General features: G+C 37.1%; 1 protein-coding gene across 5 annotated transcripts in view; it reads right to left on the minus strand.

Annotated features, from left to right (window-relative positions):
* heph (polypyrimidine tract-binding protein 1 heph) overlaps positions 1–22,108 on the minus strand; it is a 116,202-nt gene that overhangs the window by 26,968 nt on the left and 67,126 nt on the right. The window contains exon 1 of one of the 5 annotated variants that reach the window (XM_089859144.1): positions 15,231–16,053. The exons of the other annotated variants lie outside the window; for them this stretch is intronic. Coding sequence (XP_089715270.1) covers positions 15,231–15,233 — 3 coding nt within the window. The 5' untranslated portion in view covers positions 15,234–16,053. Of the gene's footprint in view, positions 1–15,230; positions 16,054–22,108 lie in introns of those variants that run through there. 5 annotated transcript variants of the gene reach the window in all.

The following is a 22,108-nucleotide window of genomic DNA, read 5'->3' on the forward strand; positions in this document are numbered from 1 at the left end:
CCCTATGACACTGTTTATCCCCATAACGTAGAGAGAGGACTTGAGCTAGCATCCTTCCATCATGATGCGGCGGCAAGGGAGATCTTATTTTACGAGTAATTGCGAGTTTACGAGGCAAAATAAATCCTATGAAAAACATTAACATGTACAAAAATGGGCCAAGCCTCGCTTCGTGCCCTTTCCGCCGTAAAACGTTCTGAGATCCCATGTAGAGCCAAGTCTGCCTTTTGTTCTCATTCAATCGCCAATTGAACAATTATGTTATAAATTAGGTCCTTTTCCTAATTAATAACCAATATTCTTTGACTCTATCATTATTATACATCTTTGTTCGTATCAAAAATATCGTGACTTGGCAATCGCAGGTAAGTAATATTAAAAGGAAGTCACTAAATCGTTGGCGATTTTAAAATAATCGAAGGGATGTTCACTAAATCGTTTATGGTATAGGGGATATGTACAAGTTTATAAGATGAGTCATGCTCAACCCTATGTACAAATTATATGGTGAGTTATGCATAACCCTATTTACATGTTTATTAGGTGAGTTATACATAACCTTATGTACACGTTTATAAGGTAATTACCTGCGCTTGCCAAGTCACGATATTTTTGATACGAACAAAGATGTATAATAATGATAGAGTCAAAGAATATTGGTTATTAATTAGGAAAAGGACCTAATTTATAACATAATTGTTCAATTGGCGATTGAATGAGAACAAAAGGCAGACTTGGCTCTACATGGGATCTCAGAACGTTTTACGGCGGAAAGGGCACGAAGCGAGGCTTGGCCCATTTTTGTACATGTTAATGTTTTTCATAGGATCTCACTTCTTTTTGTAGACCCTCTCGTTATACTTCGGTAGTTATATTAAAAGAAGACCCTCTCGTGGTAGTTCGTTTACCAATATAATCGCTAACGTTTCTCCATATTTACGCTGAATTACCCCTTTCGACCCGCAGAGAATATGCAATAAAGATTGTACGCGATATCCTAATATAAGAATGTAGCATCAGTTACGACACATTTATTTTAAATTAGCTTTAATATATATTTAACTTTCGGTTAACTTTGGCCCATTGCGTCCTTTCATCAAGAACACACACTATTACTGTTAAAAAGACGGCAGCGCCATCTAGTTTTAAAATAAAGAACTAAAGAACAATTTTATAAAAATTTCGGGATGTTTTAATTTTTCTGTGCTTTATAAAATAAATGAAAACTAAATCCTGAATTTTAAGTTTCTATCTACCCTAGAAGTACCTTAGAATTTTGATGATCGGTGAGTGAGTGAGTGAGTGACAAAATAAGGTAAATTTCACCTGTGATATTTCGAAAAGTATATAGGGTAGGAACTTGAAATTTGGAAACTATAGCTAGAATTGACAGTCCTCGCGGCAAGCAAAATTTCAGACTTTTACCTATACCCATCGCGAAGTTACAGTGGGCTTAAAAGAGCCACGAGTTGCTTCGAGAAAAGGATGTCAGTGCTCGACTTGGCTGGGAGCACTGCCGTGCTCCCAGAACCAGGGAAGGTTCTTTTTTAAGCTTTACGGAAGATGATAAAGACAGGCGGAGTTTTCCCTACTGTTACCCCTACGATAATGTATCTTTACCATTAAATAAATTTGATTGCAGAGCAATCTGCGATAGTTATAAGATATCTACACCATCTCAACAGGAATGTTCACCAACTCTTAACGTTTTCTATAGCTAGCGGGTACTTTAAAAGCTGTTTCTGTCGTACAGCAAATTCCGTTAGAGACCAACCAAGTCTTAACAGACGCTGCTTTAGCAAAAAAAGGCTGTAATATGGAAAACACATGGTCAATTGGGTTGACTGGAGCCTCGCCATATATCGGGGATACAGAAAGAAGAAGAGAGTAGAAGTTTTCAATAACAAGCCCCCTGTAGGCGCGTTTACCATATGTCAAGGACTAGCTAGCGATTCCAACGAACCCAAGCTAAGCCTATATTCAGTAATAATTCAACAAAACATCTTTCCCCCGAAGGACGTGGAGTGAAAACGGAAATATTTCAGTTAAAAAAAACTAAATTCGAAACCTTACTGAATTTGTGGGTTCTGCTGATATTTGATATGTTTGTGATATACATAGGTTTCAGGCTAGGAGAATTGATACCATTTACCCCAGGAGACCAGGCTACCTGGTACTGCACTCTTCCCGCCAAGTAGCCTGGTCCCCTTGTGCAAATGGTATCAATACTCCTAGTCTGAAAACTACGTCTAAAGCAAAAACAGAAATGCATTAATTTAAGTTAACAATATTTGCAATTAGTCCGAGTCCCTGGTTTACGTTTCATAACGTTGTATTTTGCAAAGCTCCTCTAATTTCAGCTGACAAGCAGGTAGTAAGTTACAAAGGTTAGCAAGTCTTAGGTGACACAGAACTTCAATTTATGAACAGGTAAACAGATTGAAATTCTTTAGGAACGCTCCCTCAGCCGCAGAGGAAAAGGAAAAGCGGAAAAAAAATTAGCTAGGGATGCGCGTCATTGCTTCTCCATCCATACACGCAGTAGGTTTTCGTGGATTGGCGCGTGACATAGGAGAATATGGCGGGAAATAATGTATTTTTCTCTTCCATCCTTCCTTTTGCCGCGCAAAATGAAGCTCGCGATAAAAGCGCGCGCGCAAAAAAGGCGCCAGCTGCCTTTCTCTATAGAAAACTAACCATTGAAAAAGATGGGCGCACGCGGGGGCGATTCCGCGCGGACCCTAATCCGACAACACGTGCGAAAACCGGCTTAAAACGTGCGAAAAAACATCGTGTTGGCTTTGGTCCCTCTCATGAGAGTTTTAAATAAAACTAAATAAGGGAAACTTTGTTAAATTTGGCGCAAAATGTAACGCGCCAAAAACGAAAGGAAGGCGCGTTTGGTTTGAATTTTGAAAACAGGCTTAATACAAAGAAGATGAAAAAAATTTGCACCCCCTTAAAATTCATTGACACTAACCTAACGAATCACGACTATGGGTTAAAAATTTCTTTTAACCTTGAAAACCGGTTGATGAAAAACGTCTGTATCTAATAAATGTTCGCCTCTCTCTCTCGCTATGCAACGTCCGTTAACGAACGCGTACCTTTTACCCATTAAATAACACCAAGAAGCGATATCTAGTTTACTAGGGAGAAGGTTTAAGATGCCTAAGTATTCGCGCGCCATAATCCTAGTCCCCCTTTCAAAATACAAGGGGGGGACGTAAAAGGAAGCCGGGCTATTTCGCCTCTACTCAGACGGAAAATACGTAATTTTCGTCATTCGTGTCGCGCTGACGCGAGTTTTCAATAACCAATGAGATGCCGGTTGTAATTTAGAGGCTGGGATTAACTCCGGACCTACGGGTTTGGACTGGCGATAAAGCTAGAAATGTGTGGAATTTACTCCTTCTCCCTAGTAAACTAGATATCGCTTCCTGATAAAACCCACGAAGAGTTAAGTTTTAAATTTAAAATGTGAAGGGCGAAAACCCCACAGACTTAACAATCGGAAATATCAAATTATACTGGACAGGAGAAACGAAATGGCATGCGCACGTTAATTTTACAAGGAATCTTAAATTAGTTAAATTGTAATTGAAAACGGTTGCAATCTTTATTGCCTAAGAGGGAATTTACCTTTTAAGTTACCTTAAAACCCAATGATATAAATAAAATGGTTTGGACTAAAGGGGTTAGTTAGACAAATTTCCTACCCCACTTTAACTATATATCATAAGAATGAGTCATGGACAATACAACAATATTCATGGATTAATAAAAAAACATTGTTATATAAAAAGTATGTTTTCCGTCGTGGTAGGTGCTTATAAAATTTAATATGGTTAATCAAATCGATTTTCGATTAAAAGGCAGGGTAGAATGTTTCAGTAAATTTTTCCATTAAAAGAAATTATTAGAGAAAAGGGGAGGGGAGAGATATAGAAAATTGTTTTCTTGAAATTGCCCATGTGCCTACGAAATTTGAGCAATCCAAATTGAACTTTCCTTTTTGAAATATTTAGTATGTTTACTTCTGATGTCGAAATGACAGTGCAATAATAAGAATAAATTTCACAGACGAATTTCGATATCTTTTCTAAAAGCCTCGGTCGGTACTCGAACGAAAATTCTTTCTCCTATGCTTTAAAAACTCGTGAACTATGACCTCCCTCAAAATTCAAAACTTACGAAGTTCTAATAAGAAACGTCAATTGAACCCCCACGTGTTACCTGCCCTTAAAAGGAAACGCAAATATGTAACCGCAACGGAAAATGGTATTATCATTATTACCATACACATGAGTGCATGGTTAAACAAAACAAGTACAAGGTGCACGCGCCTGCCTGACTGACTGATCAATGGCCCCATTATTTTCCCAAGTACTTAACTGCCACCGGCACGAAAATGACAGCGATTGCGAGAAAATAGAGAGAGCGGAAACCGCAACTACAGGCTACAAATAATACACAGGATTCGACAGAAATTTACAAAGTACATGGCCTTATTTCCAGAGAAAGTCTCATAAATTTCAAGGTGTTAACATTTTACATTTGAAGGAGTCTTTGTAATCAATATGGCTGCCAAAACCGTGATAGGACTTACTAGGGGGTGTGACGTACTACTCAGCCATCTGAAATCACTCCATAGGTGGAGTTCGAAGCGTCTCAATTTTGTATTTCCTAAGCGTTATAGACTATTTCATTAATTCCAAAAGAGAAGCAAACCCCACAGGGGTGGTATTATCATCGGAGGCTATTTCGGTCGGGTCAAAACGCACCGCAAGAGGCAGCCTTCCACGTGTAATGAACTCGGGCTCGGTCTGGTGTTGCCTCTAAGGCACGAGGGAAATACCCTACTATGGTGGTCCTACCCTCTGCGTTGGTTGATCAGCAATTATTTGAAGCAATGGCCTATAGTCTGCTACTACGAATCGTCACACCCCTTATCTTTCGGCGGCCATATTGGAAGTCGTTATCTCAGGCCATACAATTACCAATATTGACGTCACGTCCCCGTAGCTCCTCCCCTCTCAGTACCTCTCTATGCAACAGAATTACTCTCAGAGTTTCAACCCTTTTATCCCGATACTTAAAACCCCCGGCGCAGTCCAGTTGTCAAATACTGATCAACTTCCCTACACGGAACTTTAAAAACATTCTCGATTCTTCTACAGAGATATTTCCATGAAATTATAATTTACAATCATTTTAACTGTTGCTTAGCATTACGCAACACCGATACGCTTTTATCACAAAACAGTTGACTTTCGACCTAACTCGTGGCCGTGTCTAGCTAAAATGACAGATGGGCCAGCCTCTCCCCTGGTAACCTGAAAGAAAGAGAGCAAGCCGGGGCTCACGGCAGCTGTTCAATGATTGCACAAACACTTCTCGGTGATACGCTTCTTTCTCAACAACAAAAAAAGTCCACAAGCTAAGAGTAAACCAAGAAGAAACGTACAACGCCCGCTTAAATAAGGCCTATGAAATGAAATTAGGCTTAACATATCACACCACCTAGTTCTAACACGCTGTAAACTGCGACTAAAACTTGATCCAACCAACCACGTACGCCAGTAACGCCACCCTCTCTCTCTCTCTATCATCAACGATCCGAAGCTCGCTAAGCCTATTTTTAAACTCGTCCAAGGAAAGGTCAATAAAACCTTTTGAAAGGATTAGTTAGACCAGTGCCCTTTATTGACGGATGAACGGAAGTAGATGTTTTTCACAACGCGACCCTAGGGGGTTCAAAAGCCCCATGAAGTTTTCTGACATGATGGAAAGACGTAGTAGGGGAGCTTGCCTTAAAGGTCTTGACCCTTAAACCGCTTGGACAATTATCGGACAAACGTGACCAAAATCTCTGGCCTGGAAGGACTTAACTTCTGCACTGGTACTTAGCGTGAGAAACGGAGAATCAGAATTTGGGGGAATGGGCAAAATTTTAAAGCGATGCGACTTTAGTTTGTGAAAATGTAATTCATGACTTGTTACAATTTTTCTTTCTTTCCAAGTGATGTTCAATGGATTTCACCAAAGAAATAATTTACAACACATGCAGAAAAGTACAGGTGAAAATCGAGTACAAAATGCGTGTGGTCCATGGTTAAAACTGCAGGTTATATCGCGTGACAATGAAGGCGTCATACAGGGTGTTTCTGATAAGTCTGCCATAAAATAAGGGAGATGTTCTTTAGGCGATTTTGAGTTGAAAATGTAACGTCTATGACATTTTCAAAGCCGCCCGTGCCACTGTTTTCGAGTATTTTACGGATGACCCCTTCAGTTTAATTAAGAAAGGGAAAGAAGGATGACGATTTAAATTAAGGGGTCATCCCTAAAACACTCAAATCAGTGGACGGTGTGGACCGGACGACAAAATGTCTTGGAATATTTTCGTCTCAATATCGCCCTTAATTTATGGCAGACTTATCAGAAACATCTAATATTTATCGACCCATTAACAGTATCTTTTAGCACACGTGGTACATTAACAAAGCTGTAAAATGTGCACATGGAATATCACATTATTTTTACAGTAAATCAACCGAAATGGCAAAGAGTTTCCTGTAAAATTGGCGCTAATATTCAAAGCCCGTTGAAAAAGAGGTATCATGATATAGAACACTTATCAAGGCGGATAACTAACTCATCCACAAAACTTAAATATTGACTTCTTATAAGATACCGGTTCTAGCTAGTCTCTAAAAAAAATTACAAGTCAAACGGGTTAGCGGGGTGATGATGATTAAGGATACACAAAATGGGTATATCGACCTTATTTATTTGTTAAGGACCAACATTCCTTTCGTATTCATTACCACCATTTAAAAGAGTTAAGAAAAATTAAGGTTAATTATGAAATGGAAAAGTTTCGAAATAAAATATCTGTGGAATTAGTCAGCTTTGGGTAGGTATTCTTTACTCCCAATTAGCTCTCACGATCTAAAAGACGTAGGTTTTTACTACAGTCTGAAATTGGATTTTAGACTAAATGAAATTTGATGGTACTATCGTTAAATAGAATAATTAAATTGGTTGTCATGGTAACGATATCATTATAGTTTGACTTGGTATTTTAGACGTTCTACCCTAAGTTGCCTGCGTACCTTTACGAAATTATTAAAAAGTTAAGTTTAATGAAATACTTTTAAGAGTTTATCGAATTCTATAGATATACAAATAATTACTCAGTTTTAGTTAAGATATGCAATCAAATCTGTACAAATTATTTATAAAATGGAGAACCAAATAAAGAGAAAAATCTATAGACAATTTCGTCGTTCCCACGCTAAGTAAGCCCAGACTTCTGTGAGGCCTTGGAGGAAGGAAGTTTGATACTGGAGCAGCATACTTGAAAGGGATATTCGTGGCTGTTTAAAAATCAGTGGGACCTTAAGATTATGCCAAACCTAAAACCGGAGTACTATGGGTAAATTTTACAGTTATGCATGGGAAGAGCCCTCTCGTGTTAGCGACACGCTATAGACCTTTTCGACGTAACAAAGGGGTGGGCTTCCCTCAGTATCGGGCCATCCGTCTCTGCGCATTCTCGTGATACAAAAAGACTACAGCGCAGGCGCCAAAAAACGAGAGGAACGGCAAAGTTTTACCCCCGTGTCTTTCCCTTTTACATACATCGAAATAGTCTAGAGAGTATGCTACTCCAGTGTATATAAACATCCCTCCTTTAAGGTAAGGCAAAAATTACAAAACTAACGAACAGTTTTAAAACAAAACCCCATTGTGAATCGCATGGCGTATTTTCACGCGTTATTTCTTAAAGATCATTAAATCCCACGCCAATGCCAAAAAAAGAGAGAAATTAATGGAGGAGGGGAAACCAAAGGAATGAGAGAGAGAGAGAAAGAGAAAAATTCAAATGATTCATCCTCATCAGTCCGGTTTTTGTGGTTGATTATATACCCGGTGGGAAGCCGAAGTATAAGGTCAAACGACTGTAAACGCGCCCAGAAAAAAATTAAGACTTAAAATAAAACAGGCGTCATTTAATTCCTTCGTAACTAAGTTTTGAAATTTAAAACGCGCCATTTTGCATTTAATAATTTATAACAACAAAATTTCTTTGTTTGATGTTTAAAAACATGTAGGCAGGCCTACTTGAGAGAGTGAGAGTCTGTCATACACGTTTATGAAACTTCACACGTGTATTTGTAGAGTTGTTGGGCACGAGAATTTAAAGGGACAGTGTAATTAAGTTTCACAATATATATAATGCAGTGTGAAAAACTAAAATATATTTTTTTCATTAAAGGGAGTATTAAAAGAAGCCTTGGCTCGAAAGTGGTTAAATTTTTGGATTAATTAAATAAAATTGTCGATTTTTCCTGGTGATTTCAGGTCACGGTTCATACAACCTTTGGGAAAACACCGATATCACCTGACATTTCCAGGTTTTTTTCCTAATATATTTCCAGGTGCAAGGCCACTTAATAACTGAAACCGTTCAATTTTTTTTTGAGTGATAAGTGAAGTGGTGTTTTAGTTGAAGCAACACCTTCACAGCAAACGTACTCAAGCCTGACAATTTCCCAATTTTCCCGAAGTTCATTAAAAAATTATAAATTTCCCCGAGTCTCCCTGAATTCAAAATCAACAATTTATTTTCCTGACATTTACATGCTCTCCACGTTTGCATGAACCCACATACAATTTTATGATGTTCATTTCAAACAAGCGTTCGACACACAGTTTGAAATACCAAACGAAATCCCCAACCCTTCAATTATGTCAACACCTAAAACATCCCAGTTTCGTACGAATCCATTAAGAAACCTTTTACTAATCCAACTCACTCAGAGAGATCGAGTTAAGTCTAATCTAACGATTTCTTTTCCACCCCTCTACATCTCCTGCGAGTTTTTTAAAAAATAAAATAAAAAAGTGAAACCACAACCCTTGAAATGTGAGCTACAGAACACAATAGTAAAAAATGGAAGTCGTTTTAAAATGCACGCAACAGGAACGTGATGATGACCGGATTTTTTACCCAAATGAATAAAAAAGTAATGTTTTTAGTTCTTTTGGTTATATCAAGAAGCGATATCTAGTTTACTAGGGAGAAGTTATAAGATGCCTGTATTCGCGCGCCATATTCCCGGCAGACCCCCTTTCAAAATACAAGGGGGGACGTAAAAGGAGGCCGAGCTATTTCGCCTCTCCTCAGTCGGAAAATACGTAATTTTCGTCATTCGCGTCGCGCTGACTTGAGTTTTCAAGAACCAGTGAGATGCTGGTTGTAATTTAGGAGGCGGGATTAACTCCGGACCTACGTTTGGACTGCTGGAGATATAGCTGGAAATGTGGCGAATTTACACCTTCTCCCTAGTAAACTAGATATCGCTTCTTGGTTCTATATATATAAAAAACCGATAGAATTACACGGTCGTGTGAAATATAACTCTACGAGTTTTCAAGGTTTCTAGGAGTGTAGAAGAAAGCCTTCCCAACGAATTAGCTAAGTTATAACCCATTATTACCTCAGCGTACAGACGAAATAAACCTCTATACTCCTAAAAGCAGCGGGTCTACGTCACTTATAAAGAAATCACAACAGAGATTTCGCCAAACTCTCTTAAAGATCAAAGAGTGAGGGAACAAAAACAAACGTAACAATGGTTGTTCTAAATCGTTTTCGAAAGGGAAGATTAGGTATATAGCAACCATTAACGTTCAACAAGCCACAAAAAACCCTATACTCTTAAAGACCTAAAGAGAAGGTGAGATACGTACACTACTGTTTTGTCAAGTTATTTAAATCTTGAAGGAGAGAGAGGGATGGAGCAGAAACCACCATACCTACAGAGAGAGTGGTACTGCGAGGGGAGGAGCTACAGGGATGTGACGTCAATATTGGTAGTCTAAATTGTATGGCCTTAGCTGACGACTTCCAATATCATGGTCGCCAAAACCGAGGTAAGAGATTGGAGGGTGTGAAGTTATGAGAAAGCTCATAGTAGACCCACCCACGACAACGAAATCCTCCTCCCAGCATGCTCGGCGTTTTGCTAGGGTCGTACGGTACCGAAAACGTCAAGGATGCCCCCTGTGTCTTAAAAATAGAAGCTAGTTCTAATACAAATACAATGGTGCTACGCGGCAGCACTTAACAATCCAATCGCCTACCAAAGGGTAGGGCGTGCGCAAGGCACAATGGGAAAATCTCATAGCTGCAGGTCGCCCATCATCATTACCACTCCATCTTCCCTCTTCTCCCTGTTTAACTTATATTCTGAGCTATTCCTAACTGCTGTAAAAGTTTATTTCGCTATAGTAGCAAATGCCTAAATTATCTCCTCATCTTAGTGGAAGAAGAACTGCAAACCGATTCACCAACACTTTAACAACGAATCGTATTAAAACTAAAAAGAAAAGCATATTTCGATTGTTTAGTGTTCTGTTAAGGGCGTGAAGCCTACAACGACGCTATTCCATTCATTCAGATTCTCTGACAACTTAATGGGCCCGTATTAGAAGCAACTGTTATCTTACGAGAGCACGTGTGTCAACTGTCACCCAACCTTCCAAACTGTTCCACCAATAGAACAAAATATAGAAAGATTTCAATAGTTGGGCGGTTTCACATTCAACAGCTAGTGTGAAAATCCTTTATTCTTACACTATCTTAAGAAATTATACTGTTGACAAAGCTGCAATAAATACAACTTTTAAGGCAAAACTGTGCCTTAGGCACTGGTTGGTAGAAATTTGAGGCACAAACCCTTACACAAAAAGAAGAAAGAAAACCTGGCTCTAAAGTTTCCTTTGTGTTTGACACCACTAAACTGATAGATGGAAATAGCCTAAGGCCAAACAGTACAGTTGCAAACCTTTTTTCGCACCACTTTTCAATTTTGAAAAAGGGACTGATTTAGAATATAACTAACCCCCCCCCCTGGTCAAGAGTTCAAGAACCTAACCAACCATTCTGAGTAATACCAGGGTTCGTACAACTTTTGGAAAACCGATTTCCCTGACATGACATGACATTTCCAAGCTTTTTCTATCCATATATTTCCAGGTAACTGCAGGAGTGGTGTTTTATGGAAAATAAACTACAGGATTGGTTATATTTAGTTATAGCAACCCCTTTAGGGCAAACGTAGTCAATCAAGCCTCAGATTTCCCTGATTTCCTTAAATTTTACAAAAGAAATTCCCTGAGTTTTCCCTGACACTTCCAGGTTCTCCAGGTTCGTATGAACCCTGTAAAATTTGGTGACTGTTGAATGCAAAGTAAGCCCCACCAGGTAGGGTACAGTGTACATAAATTCTGTCCCTTTACCTACGAATAGATAAGGTGTGTCGATACTGAACTTTTCACAGCAAACCAAACCAAAGCATACAGTGGAAAGCAGTATATTTATGGTTGAGAGATTCTCAAACCATACATACGTATACATTCATTTCCAGTTCTATACTTTCATCCAAAAGAATTTCCATTTCAATGATTTTTGGAGGGTTAGGCTTAGGTACTGGGGAAGCAGAGTACAAGGTACAAGTATTTGAGAGAAGAAAAAAAAACCGGCCATCTCCTCCCAACTGGCTACAAAAAAAAACATACAAAGTGGAGAGTTGAAAAAACATGTAAGATAACCGTCAAAATTTCGCCACTACCTCCCCTTTAACTTGAGCTCCGTTCACATGGATTTAGCTAGAACCACGTTGTTGATAATGTGTCAAAATGTGGCAGACATTTGTTAAGTGGTTCGACTTAGATTACGTTCATACAAAGTTTGGATTTTTAATAACAAATTCGATTGGGTTGGGGTTGCTACGAAAGATTCAAATTCTATAATGACTTTTCAACTTTTTTCCCTGAGCTTTTTCTACGATTTTCCCTGACGTTTTAAGGCCCAATTGTCATTGTTTGTTCTAAATATAAGAAGGGGTGATTTAAGCAAAATAATTTCGTATTAATCTAGTTTTATGAATCTTAAACGCAAATTTAGGTGCCTGGTCAAACGTGATCTCTCTAAAAACAGCATTTAAAACGTCACCCACCAGATACTTTAGCAAGTTTTAATCAAATTTCCTGACTACGTTGAAAATCCTGATTTTCCAGGTTTTCCCTGACCTCTGGCAAAAGCGTTTAAATTCCCGAACTTCCCTGAGTTTTCCAGGTCTTCCCTATTTTTCATGTTCGTATATTACTGCAGTAAAACATACAGAATAACCGAAGCAAGTCAAACTTCTTTCTCCCTCCAAAAATTCATATTAATTCTACAATATTCTTTGTTCTCCGAACACTGGCCTATTCGTAATCCGAACAAGCCTTTTTTTCCAGTACTTAAAAAGCAAAAGCCATTCCTCCTCCTATTTCCCTCATTACACATACAGGAAATTTAAACCCCCTTTCTCCCTCGCCTCACGTTAATCACAAAATTCCGCGCTTGCTAAGCTAGATAACTCTAACCAGGGGTTAAAAAATACTCAAACAGAAGAAGGGGGATATTAGGTTAAATCTGCAATGAAACCTTACATTGGCATAATATATAAAATTTTAAACTCAACTTATACAGGGTGTTTCTGATAAGTCTGGCAAAAAAGTTATAGGGGGATGTTCTTTGGGAAATAGATATTTTGAGTCGAAAATGTAACTTCTATCTCCATTTTGCCACAAGGGACACTGTTTTCCAGTTATGATTAGAGTGCTTTAGGTATGACCCCTTAATTAAATTAGAAATACTTGTCTAAATAAGTTTCTTGATTAAAATTACGGGGTCATCCCTAAAATACTCCATCCAATCTTAACTCGAAAACAGTATCCCTTGTGGCAAAATGGAGATAGAAGTTACATTTTTGACTCGAAATCGGTTGTCCAAAGAACAAACATCCCCCTTAATGTATGCCAGACTTATGAATCAGAAACACCCTGTATAGAGTAATGGCAGCCTCCATGCTTTGACTGCATACGCAAGTAACATGGGATGCCATTAGTCTATTACTATAGTACAAAACGTCTAGGATTCGCTATAGCAACTTCAGAGTGAGTGGAGAGAAGGTTGGTGCAGTACATAGGAAAAGGGACCCTTCATAAAGAAGGTTATTTTTTTAAACCGTAGGCAACGGATCCCTGACTAGCTCAGGGTCGAATGTTTTTAACGCCTTAGGGTAAAAAAAATGTTATAAAACATAATTTCACAGTTTTGACACGTACAGAGGACCCAAACCTTTGGGGGCGACTATTTGGGGGGTAGCTTTTAATTTCCTCTGAGCACACTAACTACACCGTGATCATCCTCCTCTCTCTCTCGTCTGAGGCGAACTGCACCTCAACCCAAGGCAAAAAACCCCATAAAAAATATGTATAAAATCCCCGACAGATTTGCCCTAAAGCCTGAAGACGTCGTCTGGAGCTATAGTTATGTATCAGAATGTTTTCTTTTACATAGAATTTTCCTTTTCTTCCGTTGACCCATTTCTTATACACACACAGCACAGTCTGGGGATGAGTTCGAATATCTATAGACTAGCGACACCCCGCTTTATCCATCCCTAGAGTTTTAATCCGGATAAAGGCCGGAACTGCCATTTAAACTCTCCAAACAACCAACCGGCAAAAGAAAAAAAAATGTAGGCTAAGATGCTATAAAACTCGAAAGACCATGCATGCACGTGAGTTTCAAGTTGAGTTTGCTCAAGTTACTAAGAAGTAATTTAGCACGTTTCTTATTGGAATTCGGGGCATATACATTAGTTAAGGTGTACGTTCGATAGTAATTGCAAATTCCGGTTGAATTAAAACTAGCGTAACGAGACTTATTCCAAACGGATGTTGAGGGGCTCCCACTATATACTTTTTAAAAGAGTAATTCCATGAATTTACAAAATTGTATCAGTAATATTGATATTATACAGGGTGTGTTTCTGTTCTTTGGGTCAACTGACTCAACTGAGAGTGGAAAGTGGTGTCAAAGAACATGGATGGCGCATCTACACATTTAGTTGCTTATAGATATGGTCTACCAAACATTCATTAGCCCTTAAAACAATTAAGGAATTGGTAATGAAACATGTGCAGTAATTAGCTTTACTTTACCAGCGTACGCTGCACACTTCTACCCATTTAATATTAGACACTTCCGCTAAATAAAGGCTCAACAACGTTCTTAAATTGAAGACCATTGAAGGCCTGACGTCTTACGTCACACGTGTGTGACAATTTCCTTGTTGTTTTAATGGAAAATCAATGTTTAGGAGCCCGTTATATCTCCGCAACTAAATGATGTAAACCCAACGCTCTTATACATCTACTTTCCACTAAGTTTGTACCTAAGAACACACCTTTAATTTATTTATATACTTATCAGAAACACCCTGTACTTTCTTAGCTACAGAATTACGACAGTTACTCAATATTCATGACGTAATTAACTAATTCATGTTAAAAAAAAAAAAAACAAACATTTTCTAGGCTAACGTTAAAATTACTGAGCCAGACCAGTTATACTTTATAGGGGGTTCGGTTTTTAACTTTTTTTAAAAGACATTTTCTTTCTTAAATATGTTAATGCTAAAAGGATGTGTTTCCTAGAACATTTCCTTCTCATTTTTTGTTGCCTCGTGTTAAGTTATGTAGGCCTAGGGTGTCGGCGTTTTTTTCAATGACTTACAAACAAAACGAGAATTATTTTAGTACGAGAAAGCGGATTTCGCGTGATTGGAGGTACCGGCGTTTTTAAACAATGGAACCAAGGCTTAGGTTAAAACGTTGGCTTCGCTATTAAACTTGAATTTTTTAAAGTTATGTGCTGATGTTAACGAAAACAAATTAAGTAAAAATAGACTTTAATTTAATGATTACGGTGGTAAAAAATTTAATTGGGTATAGCTGTCACGGGTTTTAAATACTTAATTATCTCGCATTACGTAATTTAAATTCACATGAACTTAATTATACCAATTAGGTATTTTGTTGACGTTCAAAAGATAATTATTATTTACCTAATTAAACCACTAATTGGAATTAATATTCAAATTATACAGGGTGTTTCTCAAAGTTCTGTCAAATGTTTTTTGGACGAACGATTTCATGTCATTGATCATTTGCGACTCTAAAATCGCCTAAATAACATTATCCCTTAATTTCTGACATACCATTAAGAAACACAATGTTTAACCACTGAAATCTTAACACTGTCATAATTAAACTAATCTAAATTACATTTTTAAAAATATAATTAAAACGAATGCACTTACCATTTGTAGTTCTTTAAAATTACACCCAAAAAAAATTCCAATAAAAAGCGATAGAATAAAAGTTAATTTCTTGCGACGATAATTAAAATTAACACGTTAAATATAATTTAAATTAAAACCGTTGATTAAATCTTTACGTAGGACGAGGATGAACGACGGAGGTGCTGGCAAAAAACGTGGCGCACGGATTTTTAAAACACCGACATATAACAAATAACAACAATTCAACACGGGGGCACCTTGTCGTTTATAAATAGTTAAAATAATTAAACAGTATCTTCCCTCGACAAATAAATTATCTTAAGTTAATTATAATTAAGAGTTAAAAAAAATACCCGAAGCGTTTGCTTTTTTTATTATTAATCAAACTTCGTATTACGTTGTATTTTTTTTTAGTTTAGTTTTGCTAAAAAATATTTTAGCCGAGATCTTTTTGAAATAAAATTTCAATTTTCTCCTCTACAAAAATTAAAACTTTTGACAAGTCTCTTTCAGTACCAACGAACTAACGTCAACGAGGTCCGCGGCGCGATTTTTTTGGGAGTAGAAGGGCCCGAAAGACCGAGTTTTAGAGCCGCGAAAAATGTTGTTTTAATTTGGATAAAATGTTTTGGACTATTTAAAAAACACACTTCTTTATCCTAGTCCGGAAAAATTAAAATATAAAAGGGAAAAATAAAGGAAGGGTAGGAAAAAAAGATATAGAAAAGGGAAAAAACGCAGGAACGGCTTTTATCGTTGCCGCAACGCGTGAAAATCGCACACCGTCTGATCGAGTACAGCGAGAACTACAGCACGACAAAACTAGCGTAGCCCCAACCTCTCCTCTCCTTCCTTCCTTCCTCGCTCTCTCTCTCTCTCTCTGCAGAGTAAAGCGTCTCTTTCTCCTTCCTCCCTTCTCCCCTCTTTCCTCTCTCTCTCCCTGTCCCTCTCTTTTCCCTCTTCCACAAATCTAAGGGAGAATGGAACGCTATGCTAATTAAACTTTCATAAATACGATATTTCCGAAATCAATTTCCCCTAATATTTTTCGTTCTTTGATAAATTTCTAGATGCGTAATTAAATTAAGCTGTAGCCCCAACGGTGGGGGCAACTTTGTAATAGAGTACACTATTCAATATTCGCCCCCCCCCGGAAGGGGATATCACTGAGGTAAGAGATAGATAGTTATGACGTTAACATAAATGGGAAAGAAATTACTCAATACACAGAATGGTTCTGATAAGTCTGCAATAAATTAAGGGGGATGTTCTTTGGGAAATCAATTTTGAATCTAAAATGTAATTACTATTATGACATTTTACCGTCCGGGACACTGTTTTCAAGTTAAGATTTAATGGTGTATTTTAAGAATTAACCCTTAAATTTAATTAAGAAATTGAAAGACAATGATTTCTAATTTAATTAATGGGTCATCCCTAATTAATTTATCGGTTAAAATCGGTACCACTTGGCTTCTAACTTTCTAAGGCCTTGAGCAATTAAGTGTTCCACGACTTAATTAACGTCGTGTTAGCCTCACTTGAAAGCAAACTGACGTTCCCCACTAGAATGCAAAACTTTTCCCCCTATACAGAACTGTACTCTGGCGTAACGACTACAATCTTTTCTCATTATATCTACAATTTCAACAAAGGTTGTATTTTTTTTTACTCCTGGACAACGATACGAATTTATGCCTTTTTCTAATTCTAAGCATTTCCATTGGAAATTATATAAATTACGTACAGAGAGCCTCTAAAGAAGTTTTCCCAGGACTTTCAACCAAACACGCGTTGAAAATCAACAATTTCTAAAATTGCGATATTCAACAATACTGTTTCAAAAATGATCAATGTGTCAACACCCAATGCTCCGTAAGTTTGTCACTGGTTACAAACTGGAGCTTGTCATGAAGTGACGTGGGTCATAGATTCGAGGTAAAGCGAAGACGCCTGGTGAGGCGCTGTCAAAGGCTTAGTACAGACTAAATAATAAGATTAACTGCAAAACTTCGTGCAGTCAATTCTCGCTTGTCGTTCTCGAACTATTTCTCAGTAATTCTCTAGCATTACCAAGTATAGTTAGTGTTATACTTATGGAACATATCTTATGATCATAGTCATATCTTCAATTACCCCCAAGTTCGACAGCGTTCTGTTTAAGAATTCTAACGTCTTAGGTGTGAAATTTACCTTCTATTCAACCAAATACCGTTCCCATATTGTTGAGTCGTGTGGTTAGAAAAGGAAGAAATCTTTTGTTCAGGGTTACAATTTCGATTTTAAGCCTTATATCTTATCTTTTCGACGTGTCAAAAGACATACATTAATTATCGTATCGCCGGAGTTGTAAATTTTACAAGGTGTTATAAAGATTATGTCAATTATATCTTTAAGCTTTCTCGGGTCTGCTTGACATTTACGAGTTCAAAATATTTTTGAGCGATAGTTTGTGAAAAGTTGCCAGGGTTACGGCATCTTTCCTATTATCCTGTATTGGTTTTATTATGGTATATTTACACGAAACTGGAACACTTTTACATCTAACACTAATTGAATTAATTTAAAGAGATTTAAAAGTTAAATTCTACACTAAAGTTTTAATTGAAACTCGTGCCAATCAATACTTTGGAACTACATTACACTAATAAGACTACTCTTTAATGTTCAACGGTAATTAAAAAAACAAAACAATTAACCCTTAAATGAAAAATTTGAATCAAAACCGAATTAAAAATTTATTTCAGCCAACCAAACATTCTGACTTAGGAAGACATCGCATTGTACGCAACATTTCAGAGTCAAATCTATCATAGAACTATGGCCAAAAATAATTAAAATAGATCCGTATCAAAGGTCAAAGGTCCTGGCCATCGTGGGTAAAATCTGGTGTTGGACCCCAAGGTTTCCAATATGTCCATTTAAAGACGTTATACCTGGCTTCAAAACAAAAGGACCTTGGTGGACGGGCAACTATGAAGCCCTATATTTCGTCTTTGCGTCCACATACGGATAATCCGACTTAACCCTATCAAGCAGACAACACTGCGGTTCCCTTTTGAAAAAGGGCAGGTCTACTTGGTTGGTAAAGACCGCAAAAACATAAGCAGTCCAAAACCATTCATCGAGTTGGATATTAACATAATATTATGTAAAACAAATATTTTTGTGTGATTCTAGGCGGGGGAATAAATATATCATGATAGCGAAAGGACAAAATTACCAAATGAAGAAGATGGTATTGTATTGCCTGCATGGGAAAGTTTTAGCAATAGTGTGGTACTGTAGAAGGGAGGAGTTACGGAGACGTGACATCAATATTGGTAGTCTAAATTGTATTGTGGACATGACGACTTCCAATATGGTCGCCGAAACCGAGGTAAGAGATAAGAGGGTTTGACGTCACGAGAAATTTTGTAGCAGCAGACTATTATGTGAAGGAATACATACATCTAATAAGAATCGTTGTGTAACCGTTTTCACAACGTATCTAGGACCGCGGAATTTGTGAGAAAAGCCAAGAAGTGATATCTAGTTTACAAGGGAGAAAGTATAAGATGCCTAAGTATTCGCGCGCGCCATAGTTCCAGTCCCCCTTTCAAAATACAAGGGGGCGTAAAAGGAGGCCGGGCTATTTCGCCTCTCCTCAATCGGAAAATACGTAATTTTCGTCATTCGCGTCGCGCTGACATGAGTTTTCAAGAACCAATGAGATGCTGGTTGTAATTCACAGGCGGGGATTAACTCCGGACCTACTATACGTTTGGACTGGAGATAAACCAGGAAATGTTGCGAATTTATACCCTCTCCATAATAAACTTCATATCACTTCTTGGTATAAACGAAATGATTTTGTTTTAAAAGCATAACATACATGAACCGTAGATCTACAGTATATTGTCATTCTAAACCCCGGCTTTGAGTAAATATTTATGGATAATGACTTTAGCTTGAAAGTCCGTATAAGAGAAAATACCATTTTAAATATTAACCCTTTTGACGGCACTAATGAACATAATACCGATTACAGTCCTCGTCATGTAAGCTAAACGTTGACAACACGAAAACCAAGCAACAATTGGGTCAAAAGGTGAAATATAAAAGAGTAGATTGAAGATACTTCTACATACTTCTGAAAATGTCATACAATTTTAAAGAAGAAGATAATTTACATTTGAAATGAAAATAATACAAATTATAATCAATATTTGAAATATATTCATCTTCGATATTAAATAAAATTCGAGCTGTTAACTAACAGGAGCCTACAATCGGATGACGTAGAAGGGTTACGTGAACTGTATAGCTAACTTTAACCATCTGACGTCATGCGCTTCATGGATTCGAATAAAGCGTAGGTTTCAGTATGAAACCTTAATTGCAGGTATAATTTGAACCTGGATACATAATCCCAAATGAATGCACAAACTAAATCGAATAAAAAGACAAGATTATGTGATCTTAAATTTGATGAAAGACTACATGATTTGTTTGTATATTTGTTCTTTATATACAAATCTGTTCTTTGGGCAATTTTGAGTCGAAAAAGTAACTTCTATCTCCATTTCGCCGTCAGGGCAATTGTTTTCGAGTTGAGATTTGAGTAGTTTACGGATGACCCCTTAAATTTAATTAAGAAACTGATTAAGACAATGATTTATAATTTAATTAAGGGGTCATCCCTAAAACACTATCAAATCATAACTCGAAAACAGTGTCCATTAGGGGCAAAATGGAGATAGAAGTTACATTTTAGACTCAAAACGCGCGCAAAAACACCCCCTTAATTTCTGATTGACCTTTTCAGATACACCCTGCATAAAGAAATTACCCCTAACTAAAAAATATATACATACATATACAAAAGTTCCCCTATAACGAAATACCCAAATTTATACATTACCAACAACATTCAAAGAAAAAAAAAACATAATTTTAAGTAAAAATTAAAATAAAAAACACCGCTTAAATAATTTTTAAATGATTTCAAACCTTTCCCCAAACTATTAAAAGCAATGATGAGGGTAGTCACTAGTCAGACCCAACCCATATGCAAAAACGAAGCATGGCGCACAAAATAAAAAAAATATCAACCTTGAATAATCTACCGGTACCTCAGGCAGTGCTGGTATTAATGTATATAAAAAGTGGTTAGTTATGTATGGAGATATTTGAACGAGGGGCTGGAAAGTTAGGACCAAAGAAGAAGAAAAAAGAAGTGGTAAAACCAGACTGAAAGTAAACTCTTCTCTCGGTAGTGAGTGAGTGACCACTCTTTTTTTTTGAAAGCGCGAGTGGCCATGGAGCGACCGACCTACCAACCCGCTTGTCGTTCTGCAAGGTTACACGTAAAAATCAAATGGGCTTAAAAAGAAATATTATTGAATAGGAGCAACGTGCGACGGATGTCTGACTCTAATTGGTTCTCTTTGGTTTTAGAGGCATACAGAGTGTTCAAAAAAGGAAGGGTAAAGACTCTTGTACCATGGAGGGGGTTGTACCCAAGCCCTGGTGGCTTCACGACCCTATTCCTCGAGCCTTATTAAATAAATAAATTTTCAGACTGACGCACAGTGGAGTGGTTTTATGGGTAATCAATTTTGAGTCAAAAATGTAACTTCCACGACATTTTTCTCCAAAGGGCCAGTTATTATTACAGTACCCCCGAATCAGAGGGCAATTTATTAATATGCTAAGAACTAAAATGAATACTCTGTCCTCTCAAGTACTCTTTCGAAAATAATGCAAAATTTCATGATAAATAAAAAACGAAGAGCCATTTTTTAAAATCCGTTTACGAGTTAAAATTGGCGTGTTTTAAGGACGAGTCACGACCCCTTAATTAACATATCTTTCTCTTTGACTTCTTAGTTCATCCCTAAAAACATTCCAATACGTAAAATGAATTCTCTTTCGAAAATAATGCAAAATTGCATGATAAATAAACGAAAATAAGTAATTTTTTTCAAATAATTGATTTTTTTTAACATCTGACACTTCAGTCATTCCATTTTGTTCACTTATCTTTTGATTTTTTCTAGTCTTTGACCACCAAGACATATTTTTACTAATTTTTTAAATGACCCCAGAATTAAATTACCTTTGACTTTCACTTCTATCTTACTTCATCCCTAAAAACCCTAAAATCCAATCTTGTTTAGGGTGGTGGTCTTTAAGGCAAAATGTCATAGAAATTACATGATTTTCGACTCAAAATTGATTTCCCCATAGAACCATCCCATTGTACTTCGATCCTATTAAGTAGTACCATTTTTCTTAAAACACCCTGTACACGTTAACAATTATCACGCACCGTGGCACCGTGAGTTATGTCTGAATTTCTGACATTTATTGTAAACTCCCTTGTACAACAACAATATGCAATCAAGAGGGGAAATAAAATTGCCATTATATGAGCAATACGAATTAACATTTCAATTTACTCGAGTTAACAAATTAATTCCCTCAAATCAACGTTAGAATTAATGTAGGAATTTTCTAGGAACAGAATTAATCAGACTATAGTTACATGCAAATAAGTAATACCTATGATGTTTTAAATCAGATTTATCTACAAAAGGGTAAAATTTAAAAATTGGAAATACTTGAGACAGTTTTATGGCCCGTTAAATTTAATTAATAAACTGAAAGACAATGATAATTTAATTAAGGGGTCACCCATAAAACACTCCAATCATAACATGTAAACGGAGGTACTCATAGCAATACGTCATAGAAATTAAATTTTCGTCTCAAAATTAATTTCCTATAGAAGCATGAGCATCCCACTGTATTTCAGTTCTACCACCAAAGGTTCTTTTTGGAACACCTCGCGCATGTTTTTCTGGATATAAATTTCACTAATGTTTTTAAACCATTCAATTTAAAACGACCCC

Source organism: Phalangium opilio, unplaced genomic scaffold, assembly GCF_054372755.1.
Source record: "Phalangium opilio isolate 3A_F unplaced genomic scaffold, DU_Popi_V2 ptg000329l_1, whole genome shotgun sequence".
NCBI lineage: Eukaryota > Metazoa > Arthropoda > Arachnida > Opiliones > Phalangiidae > Phalangium > Phalangium opilio.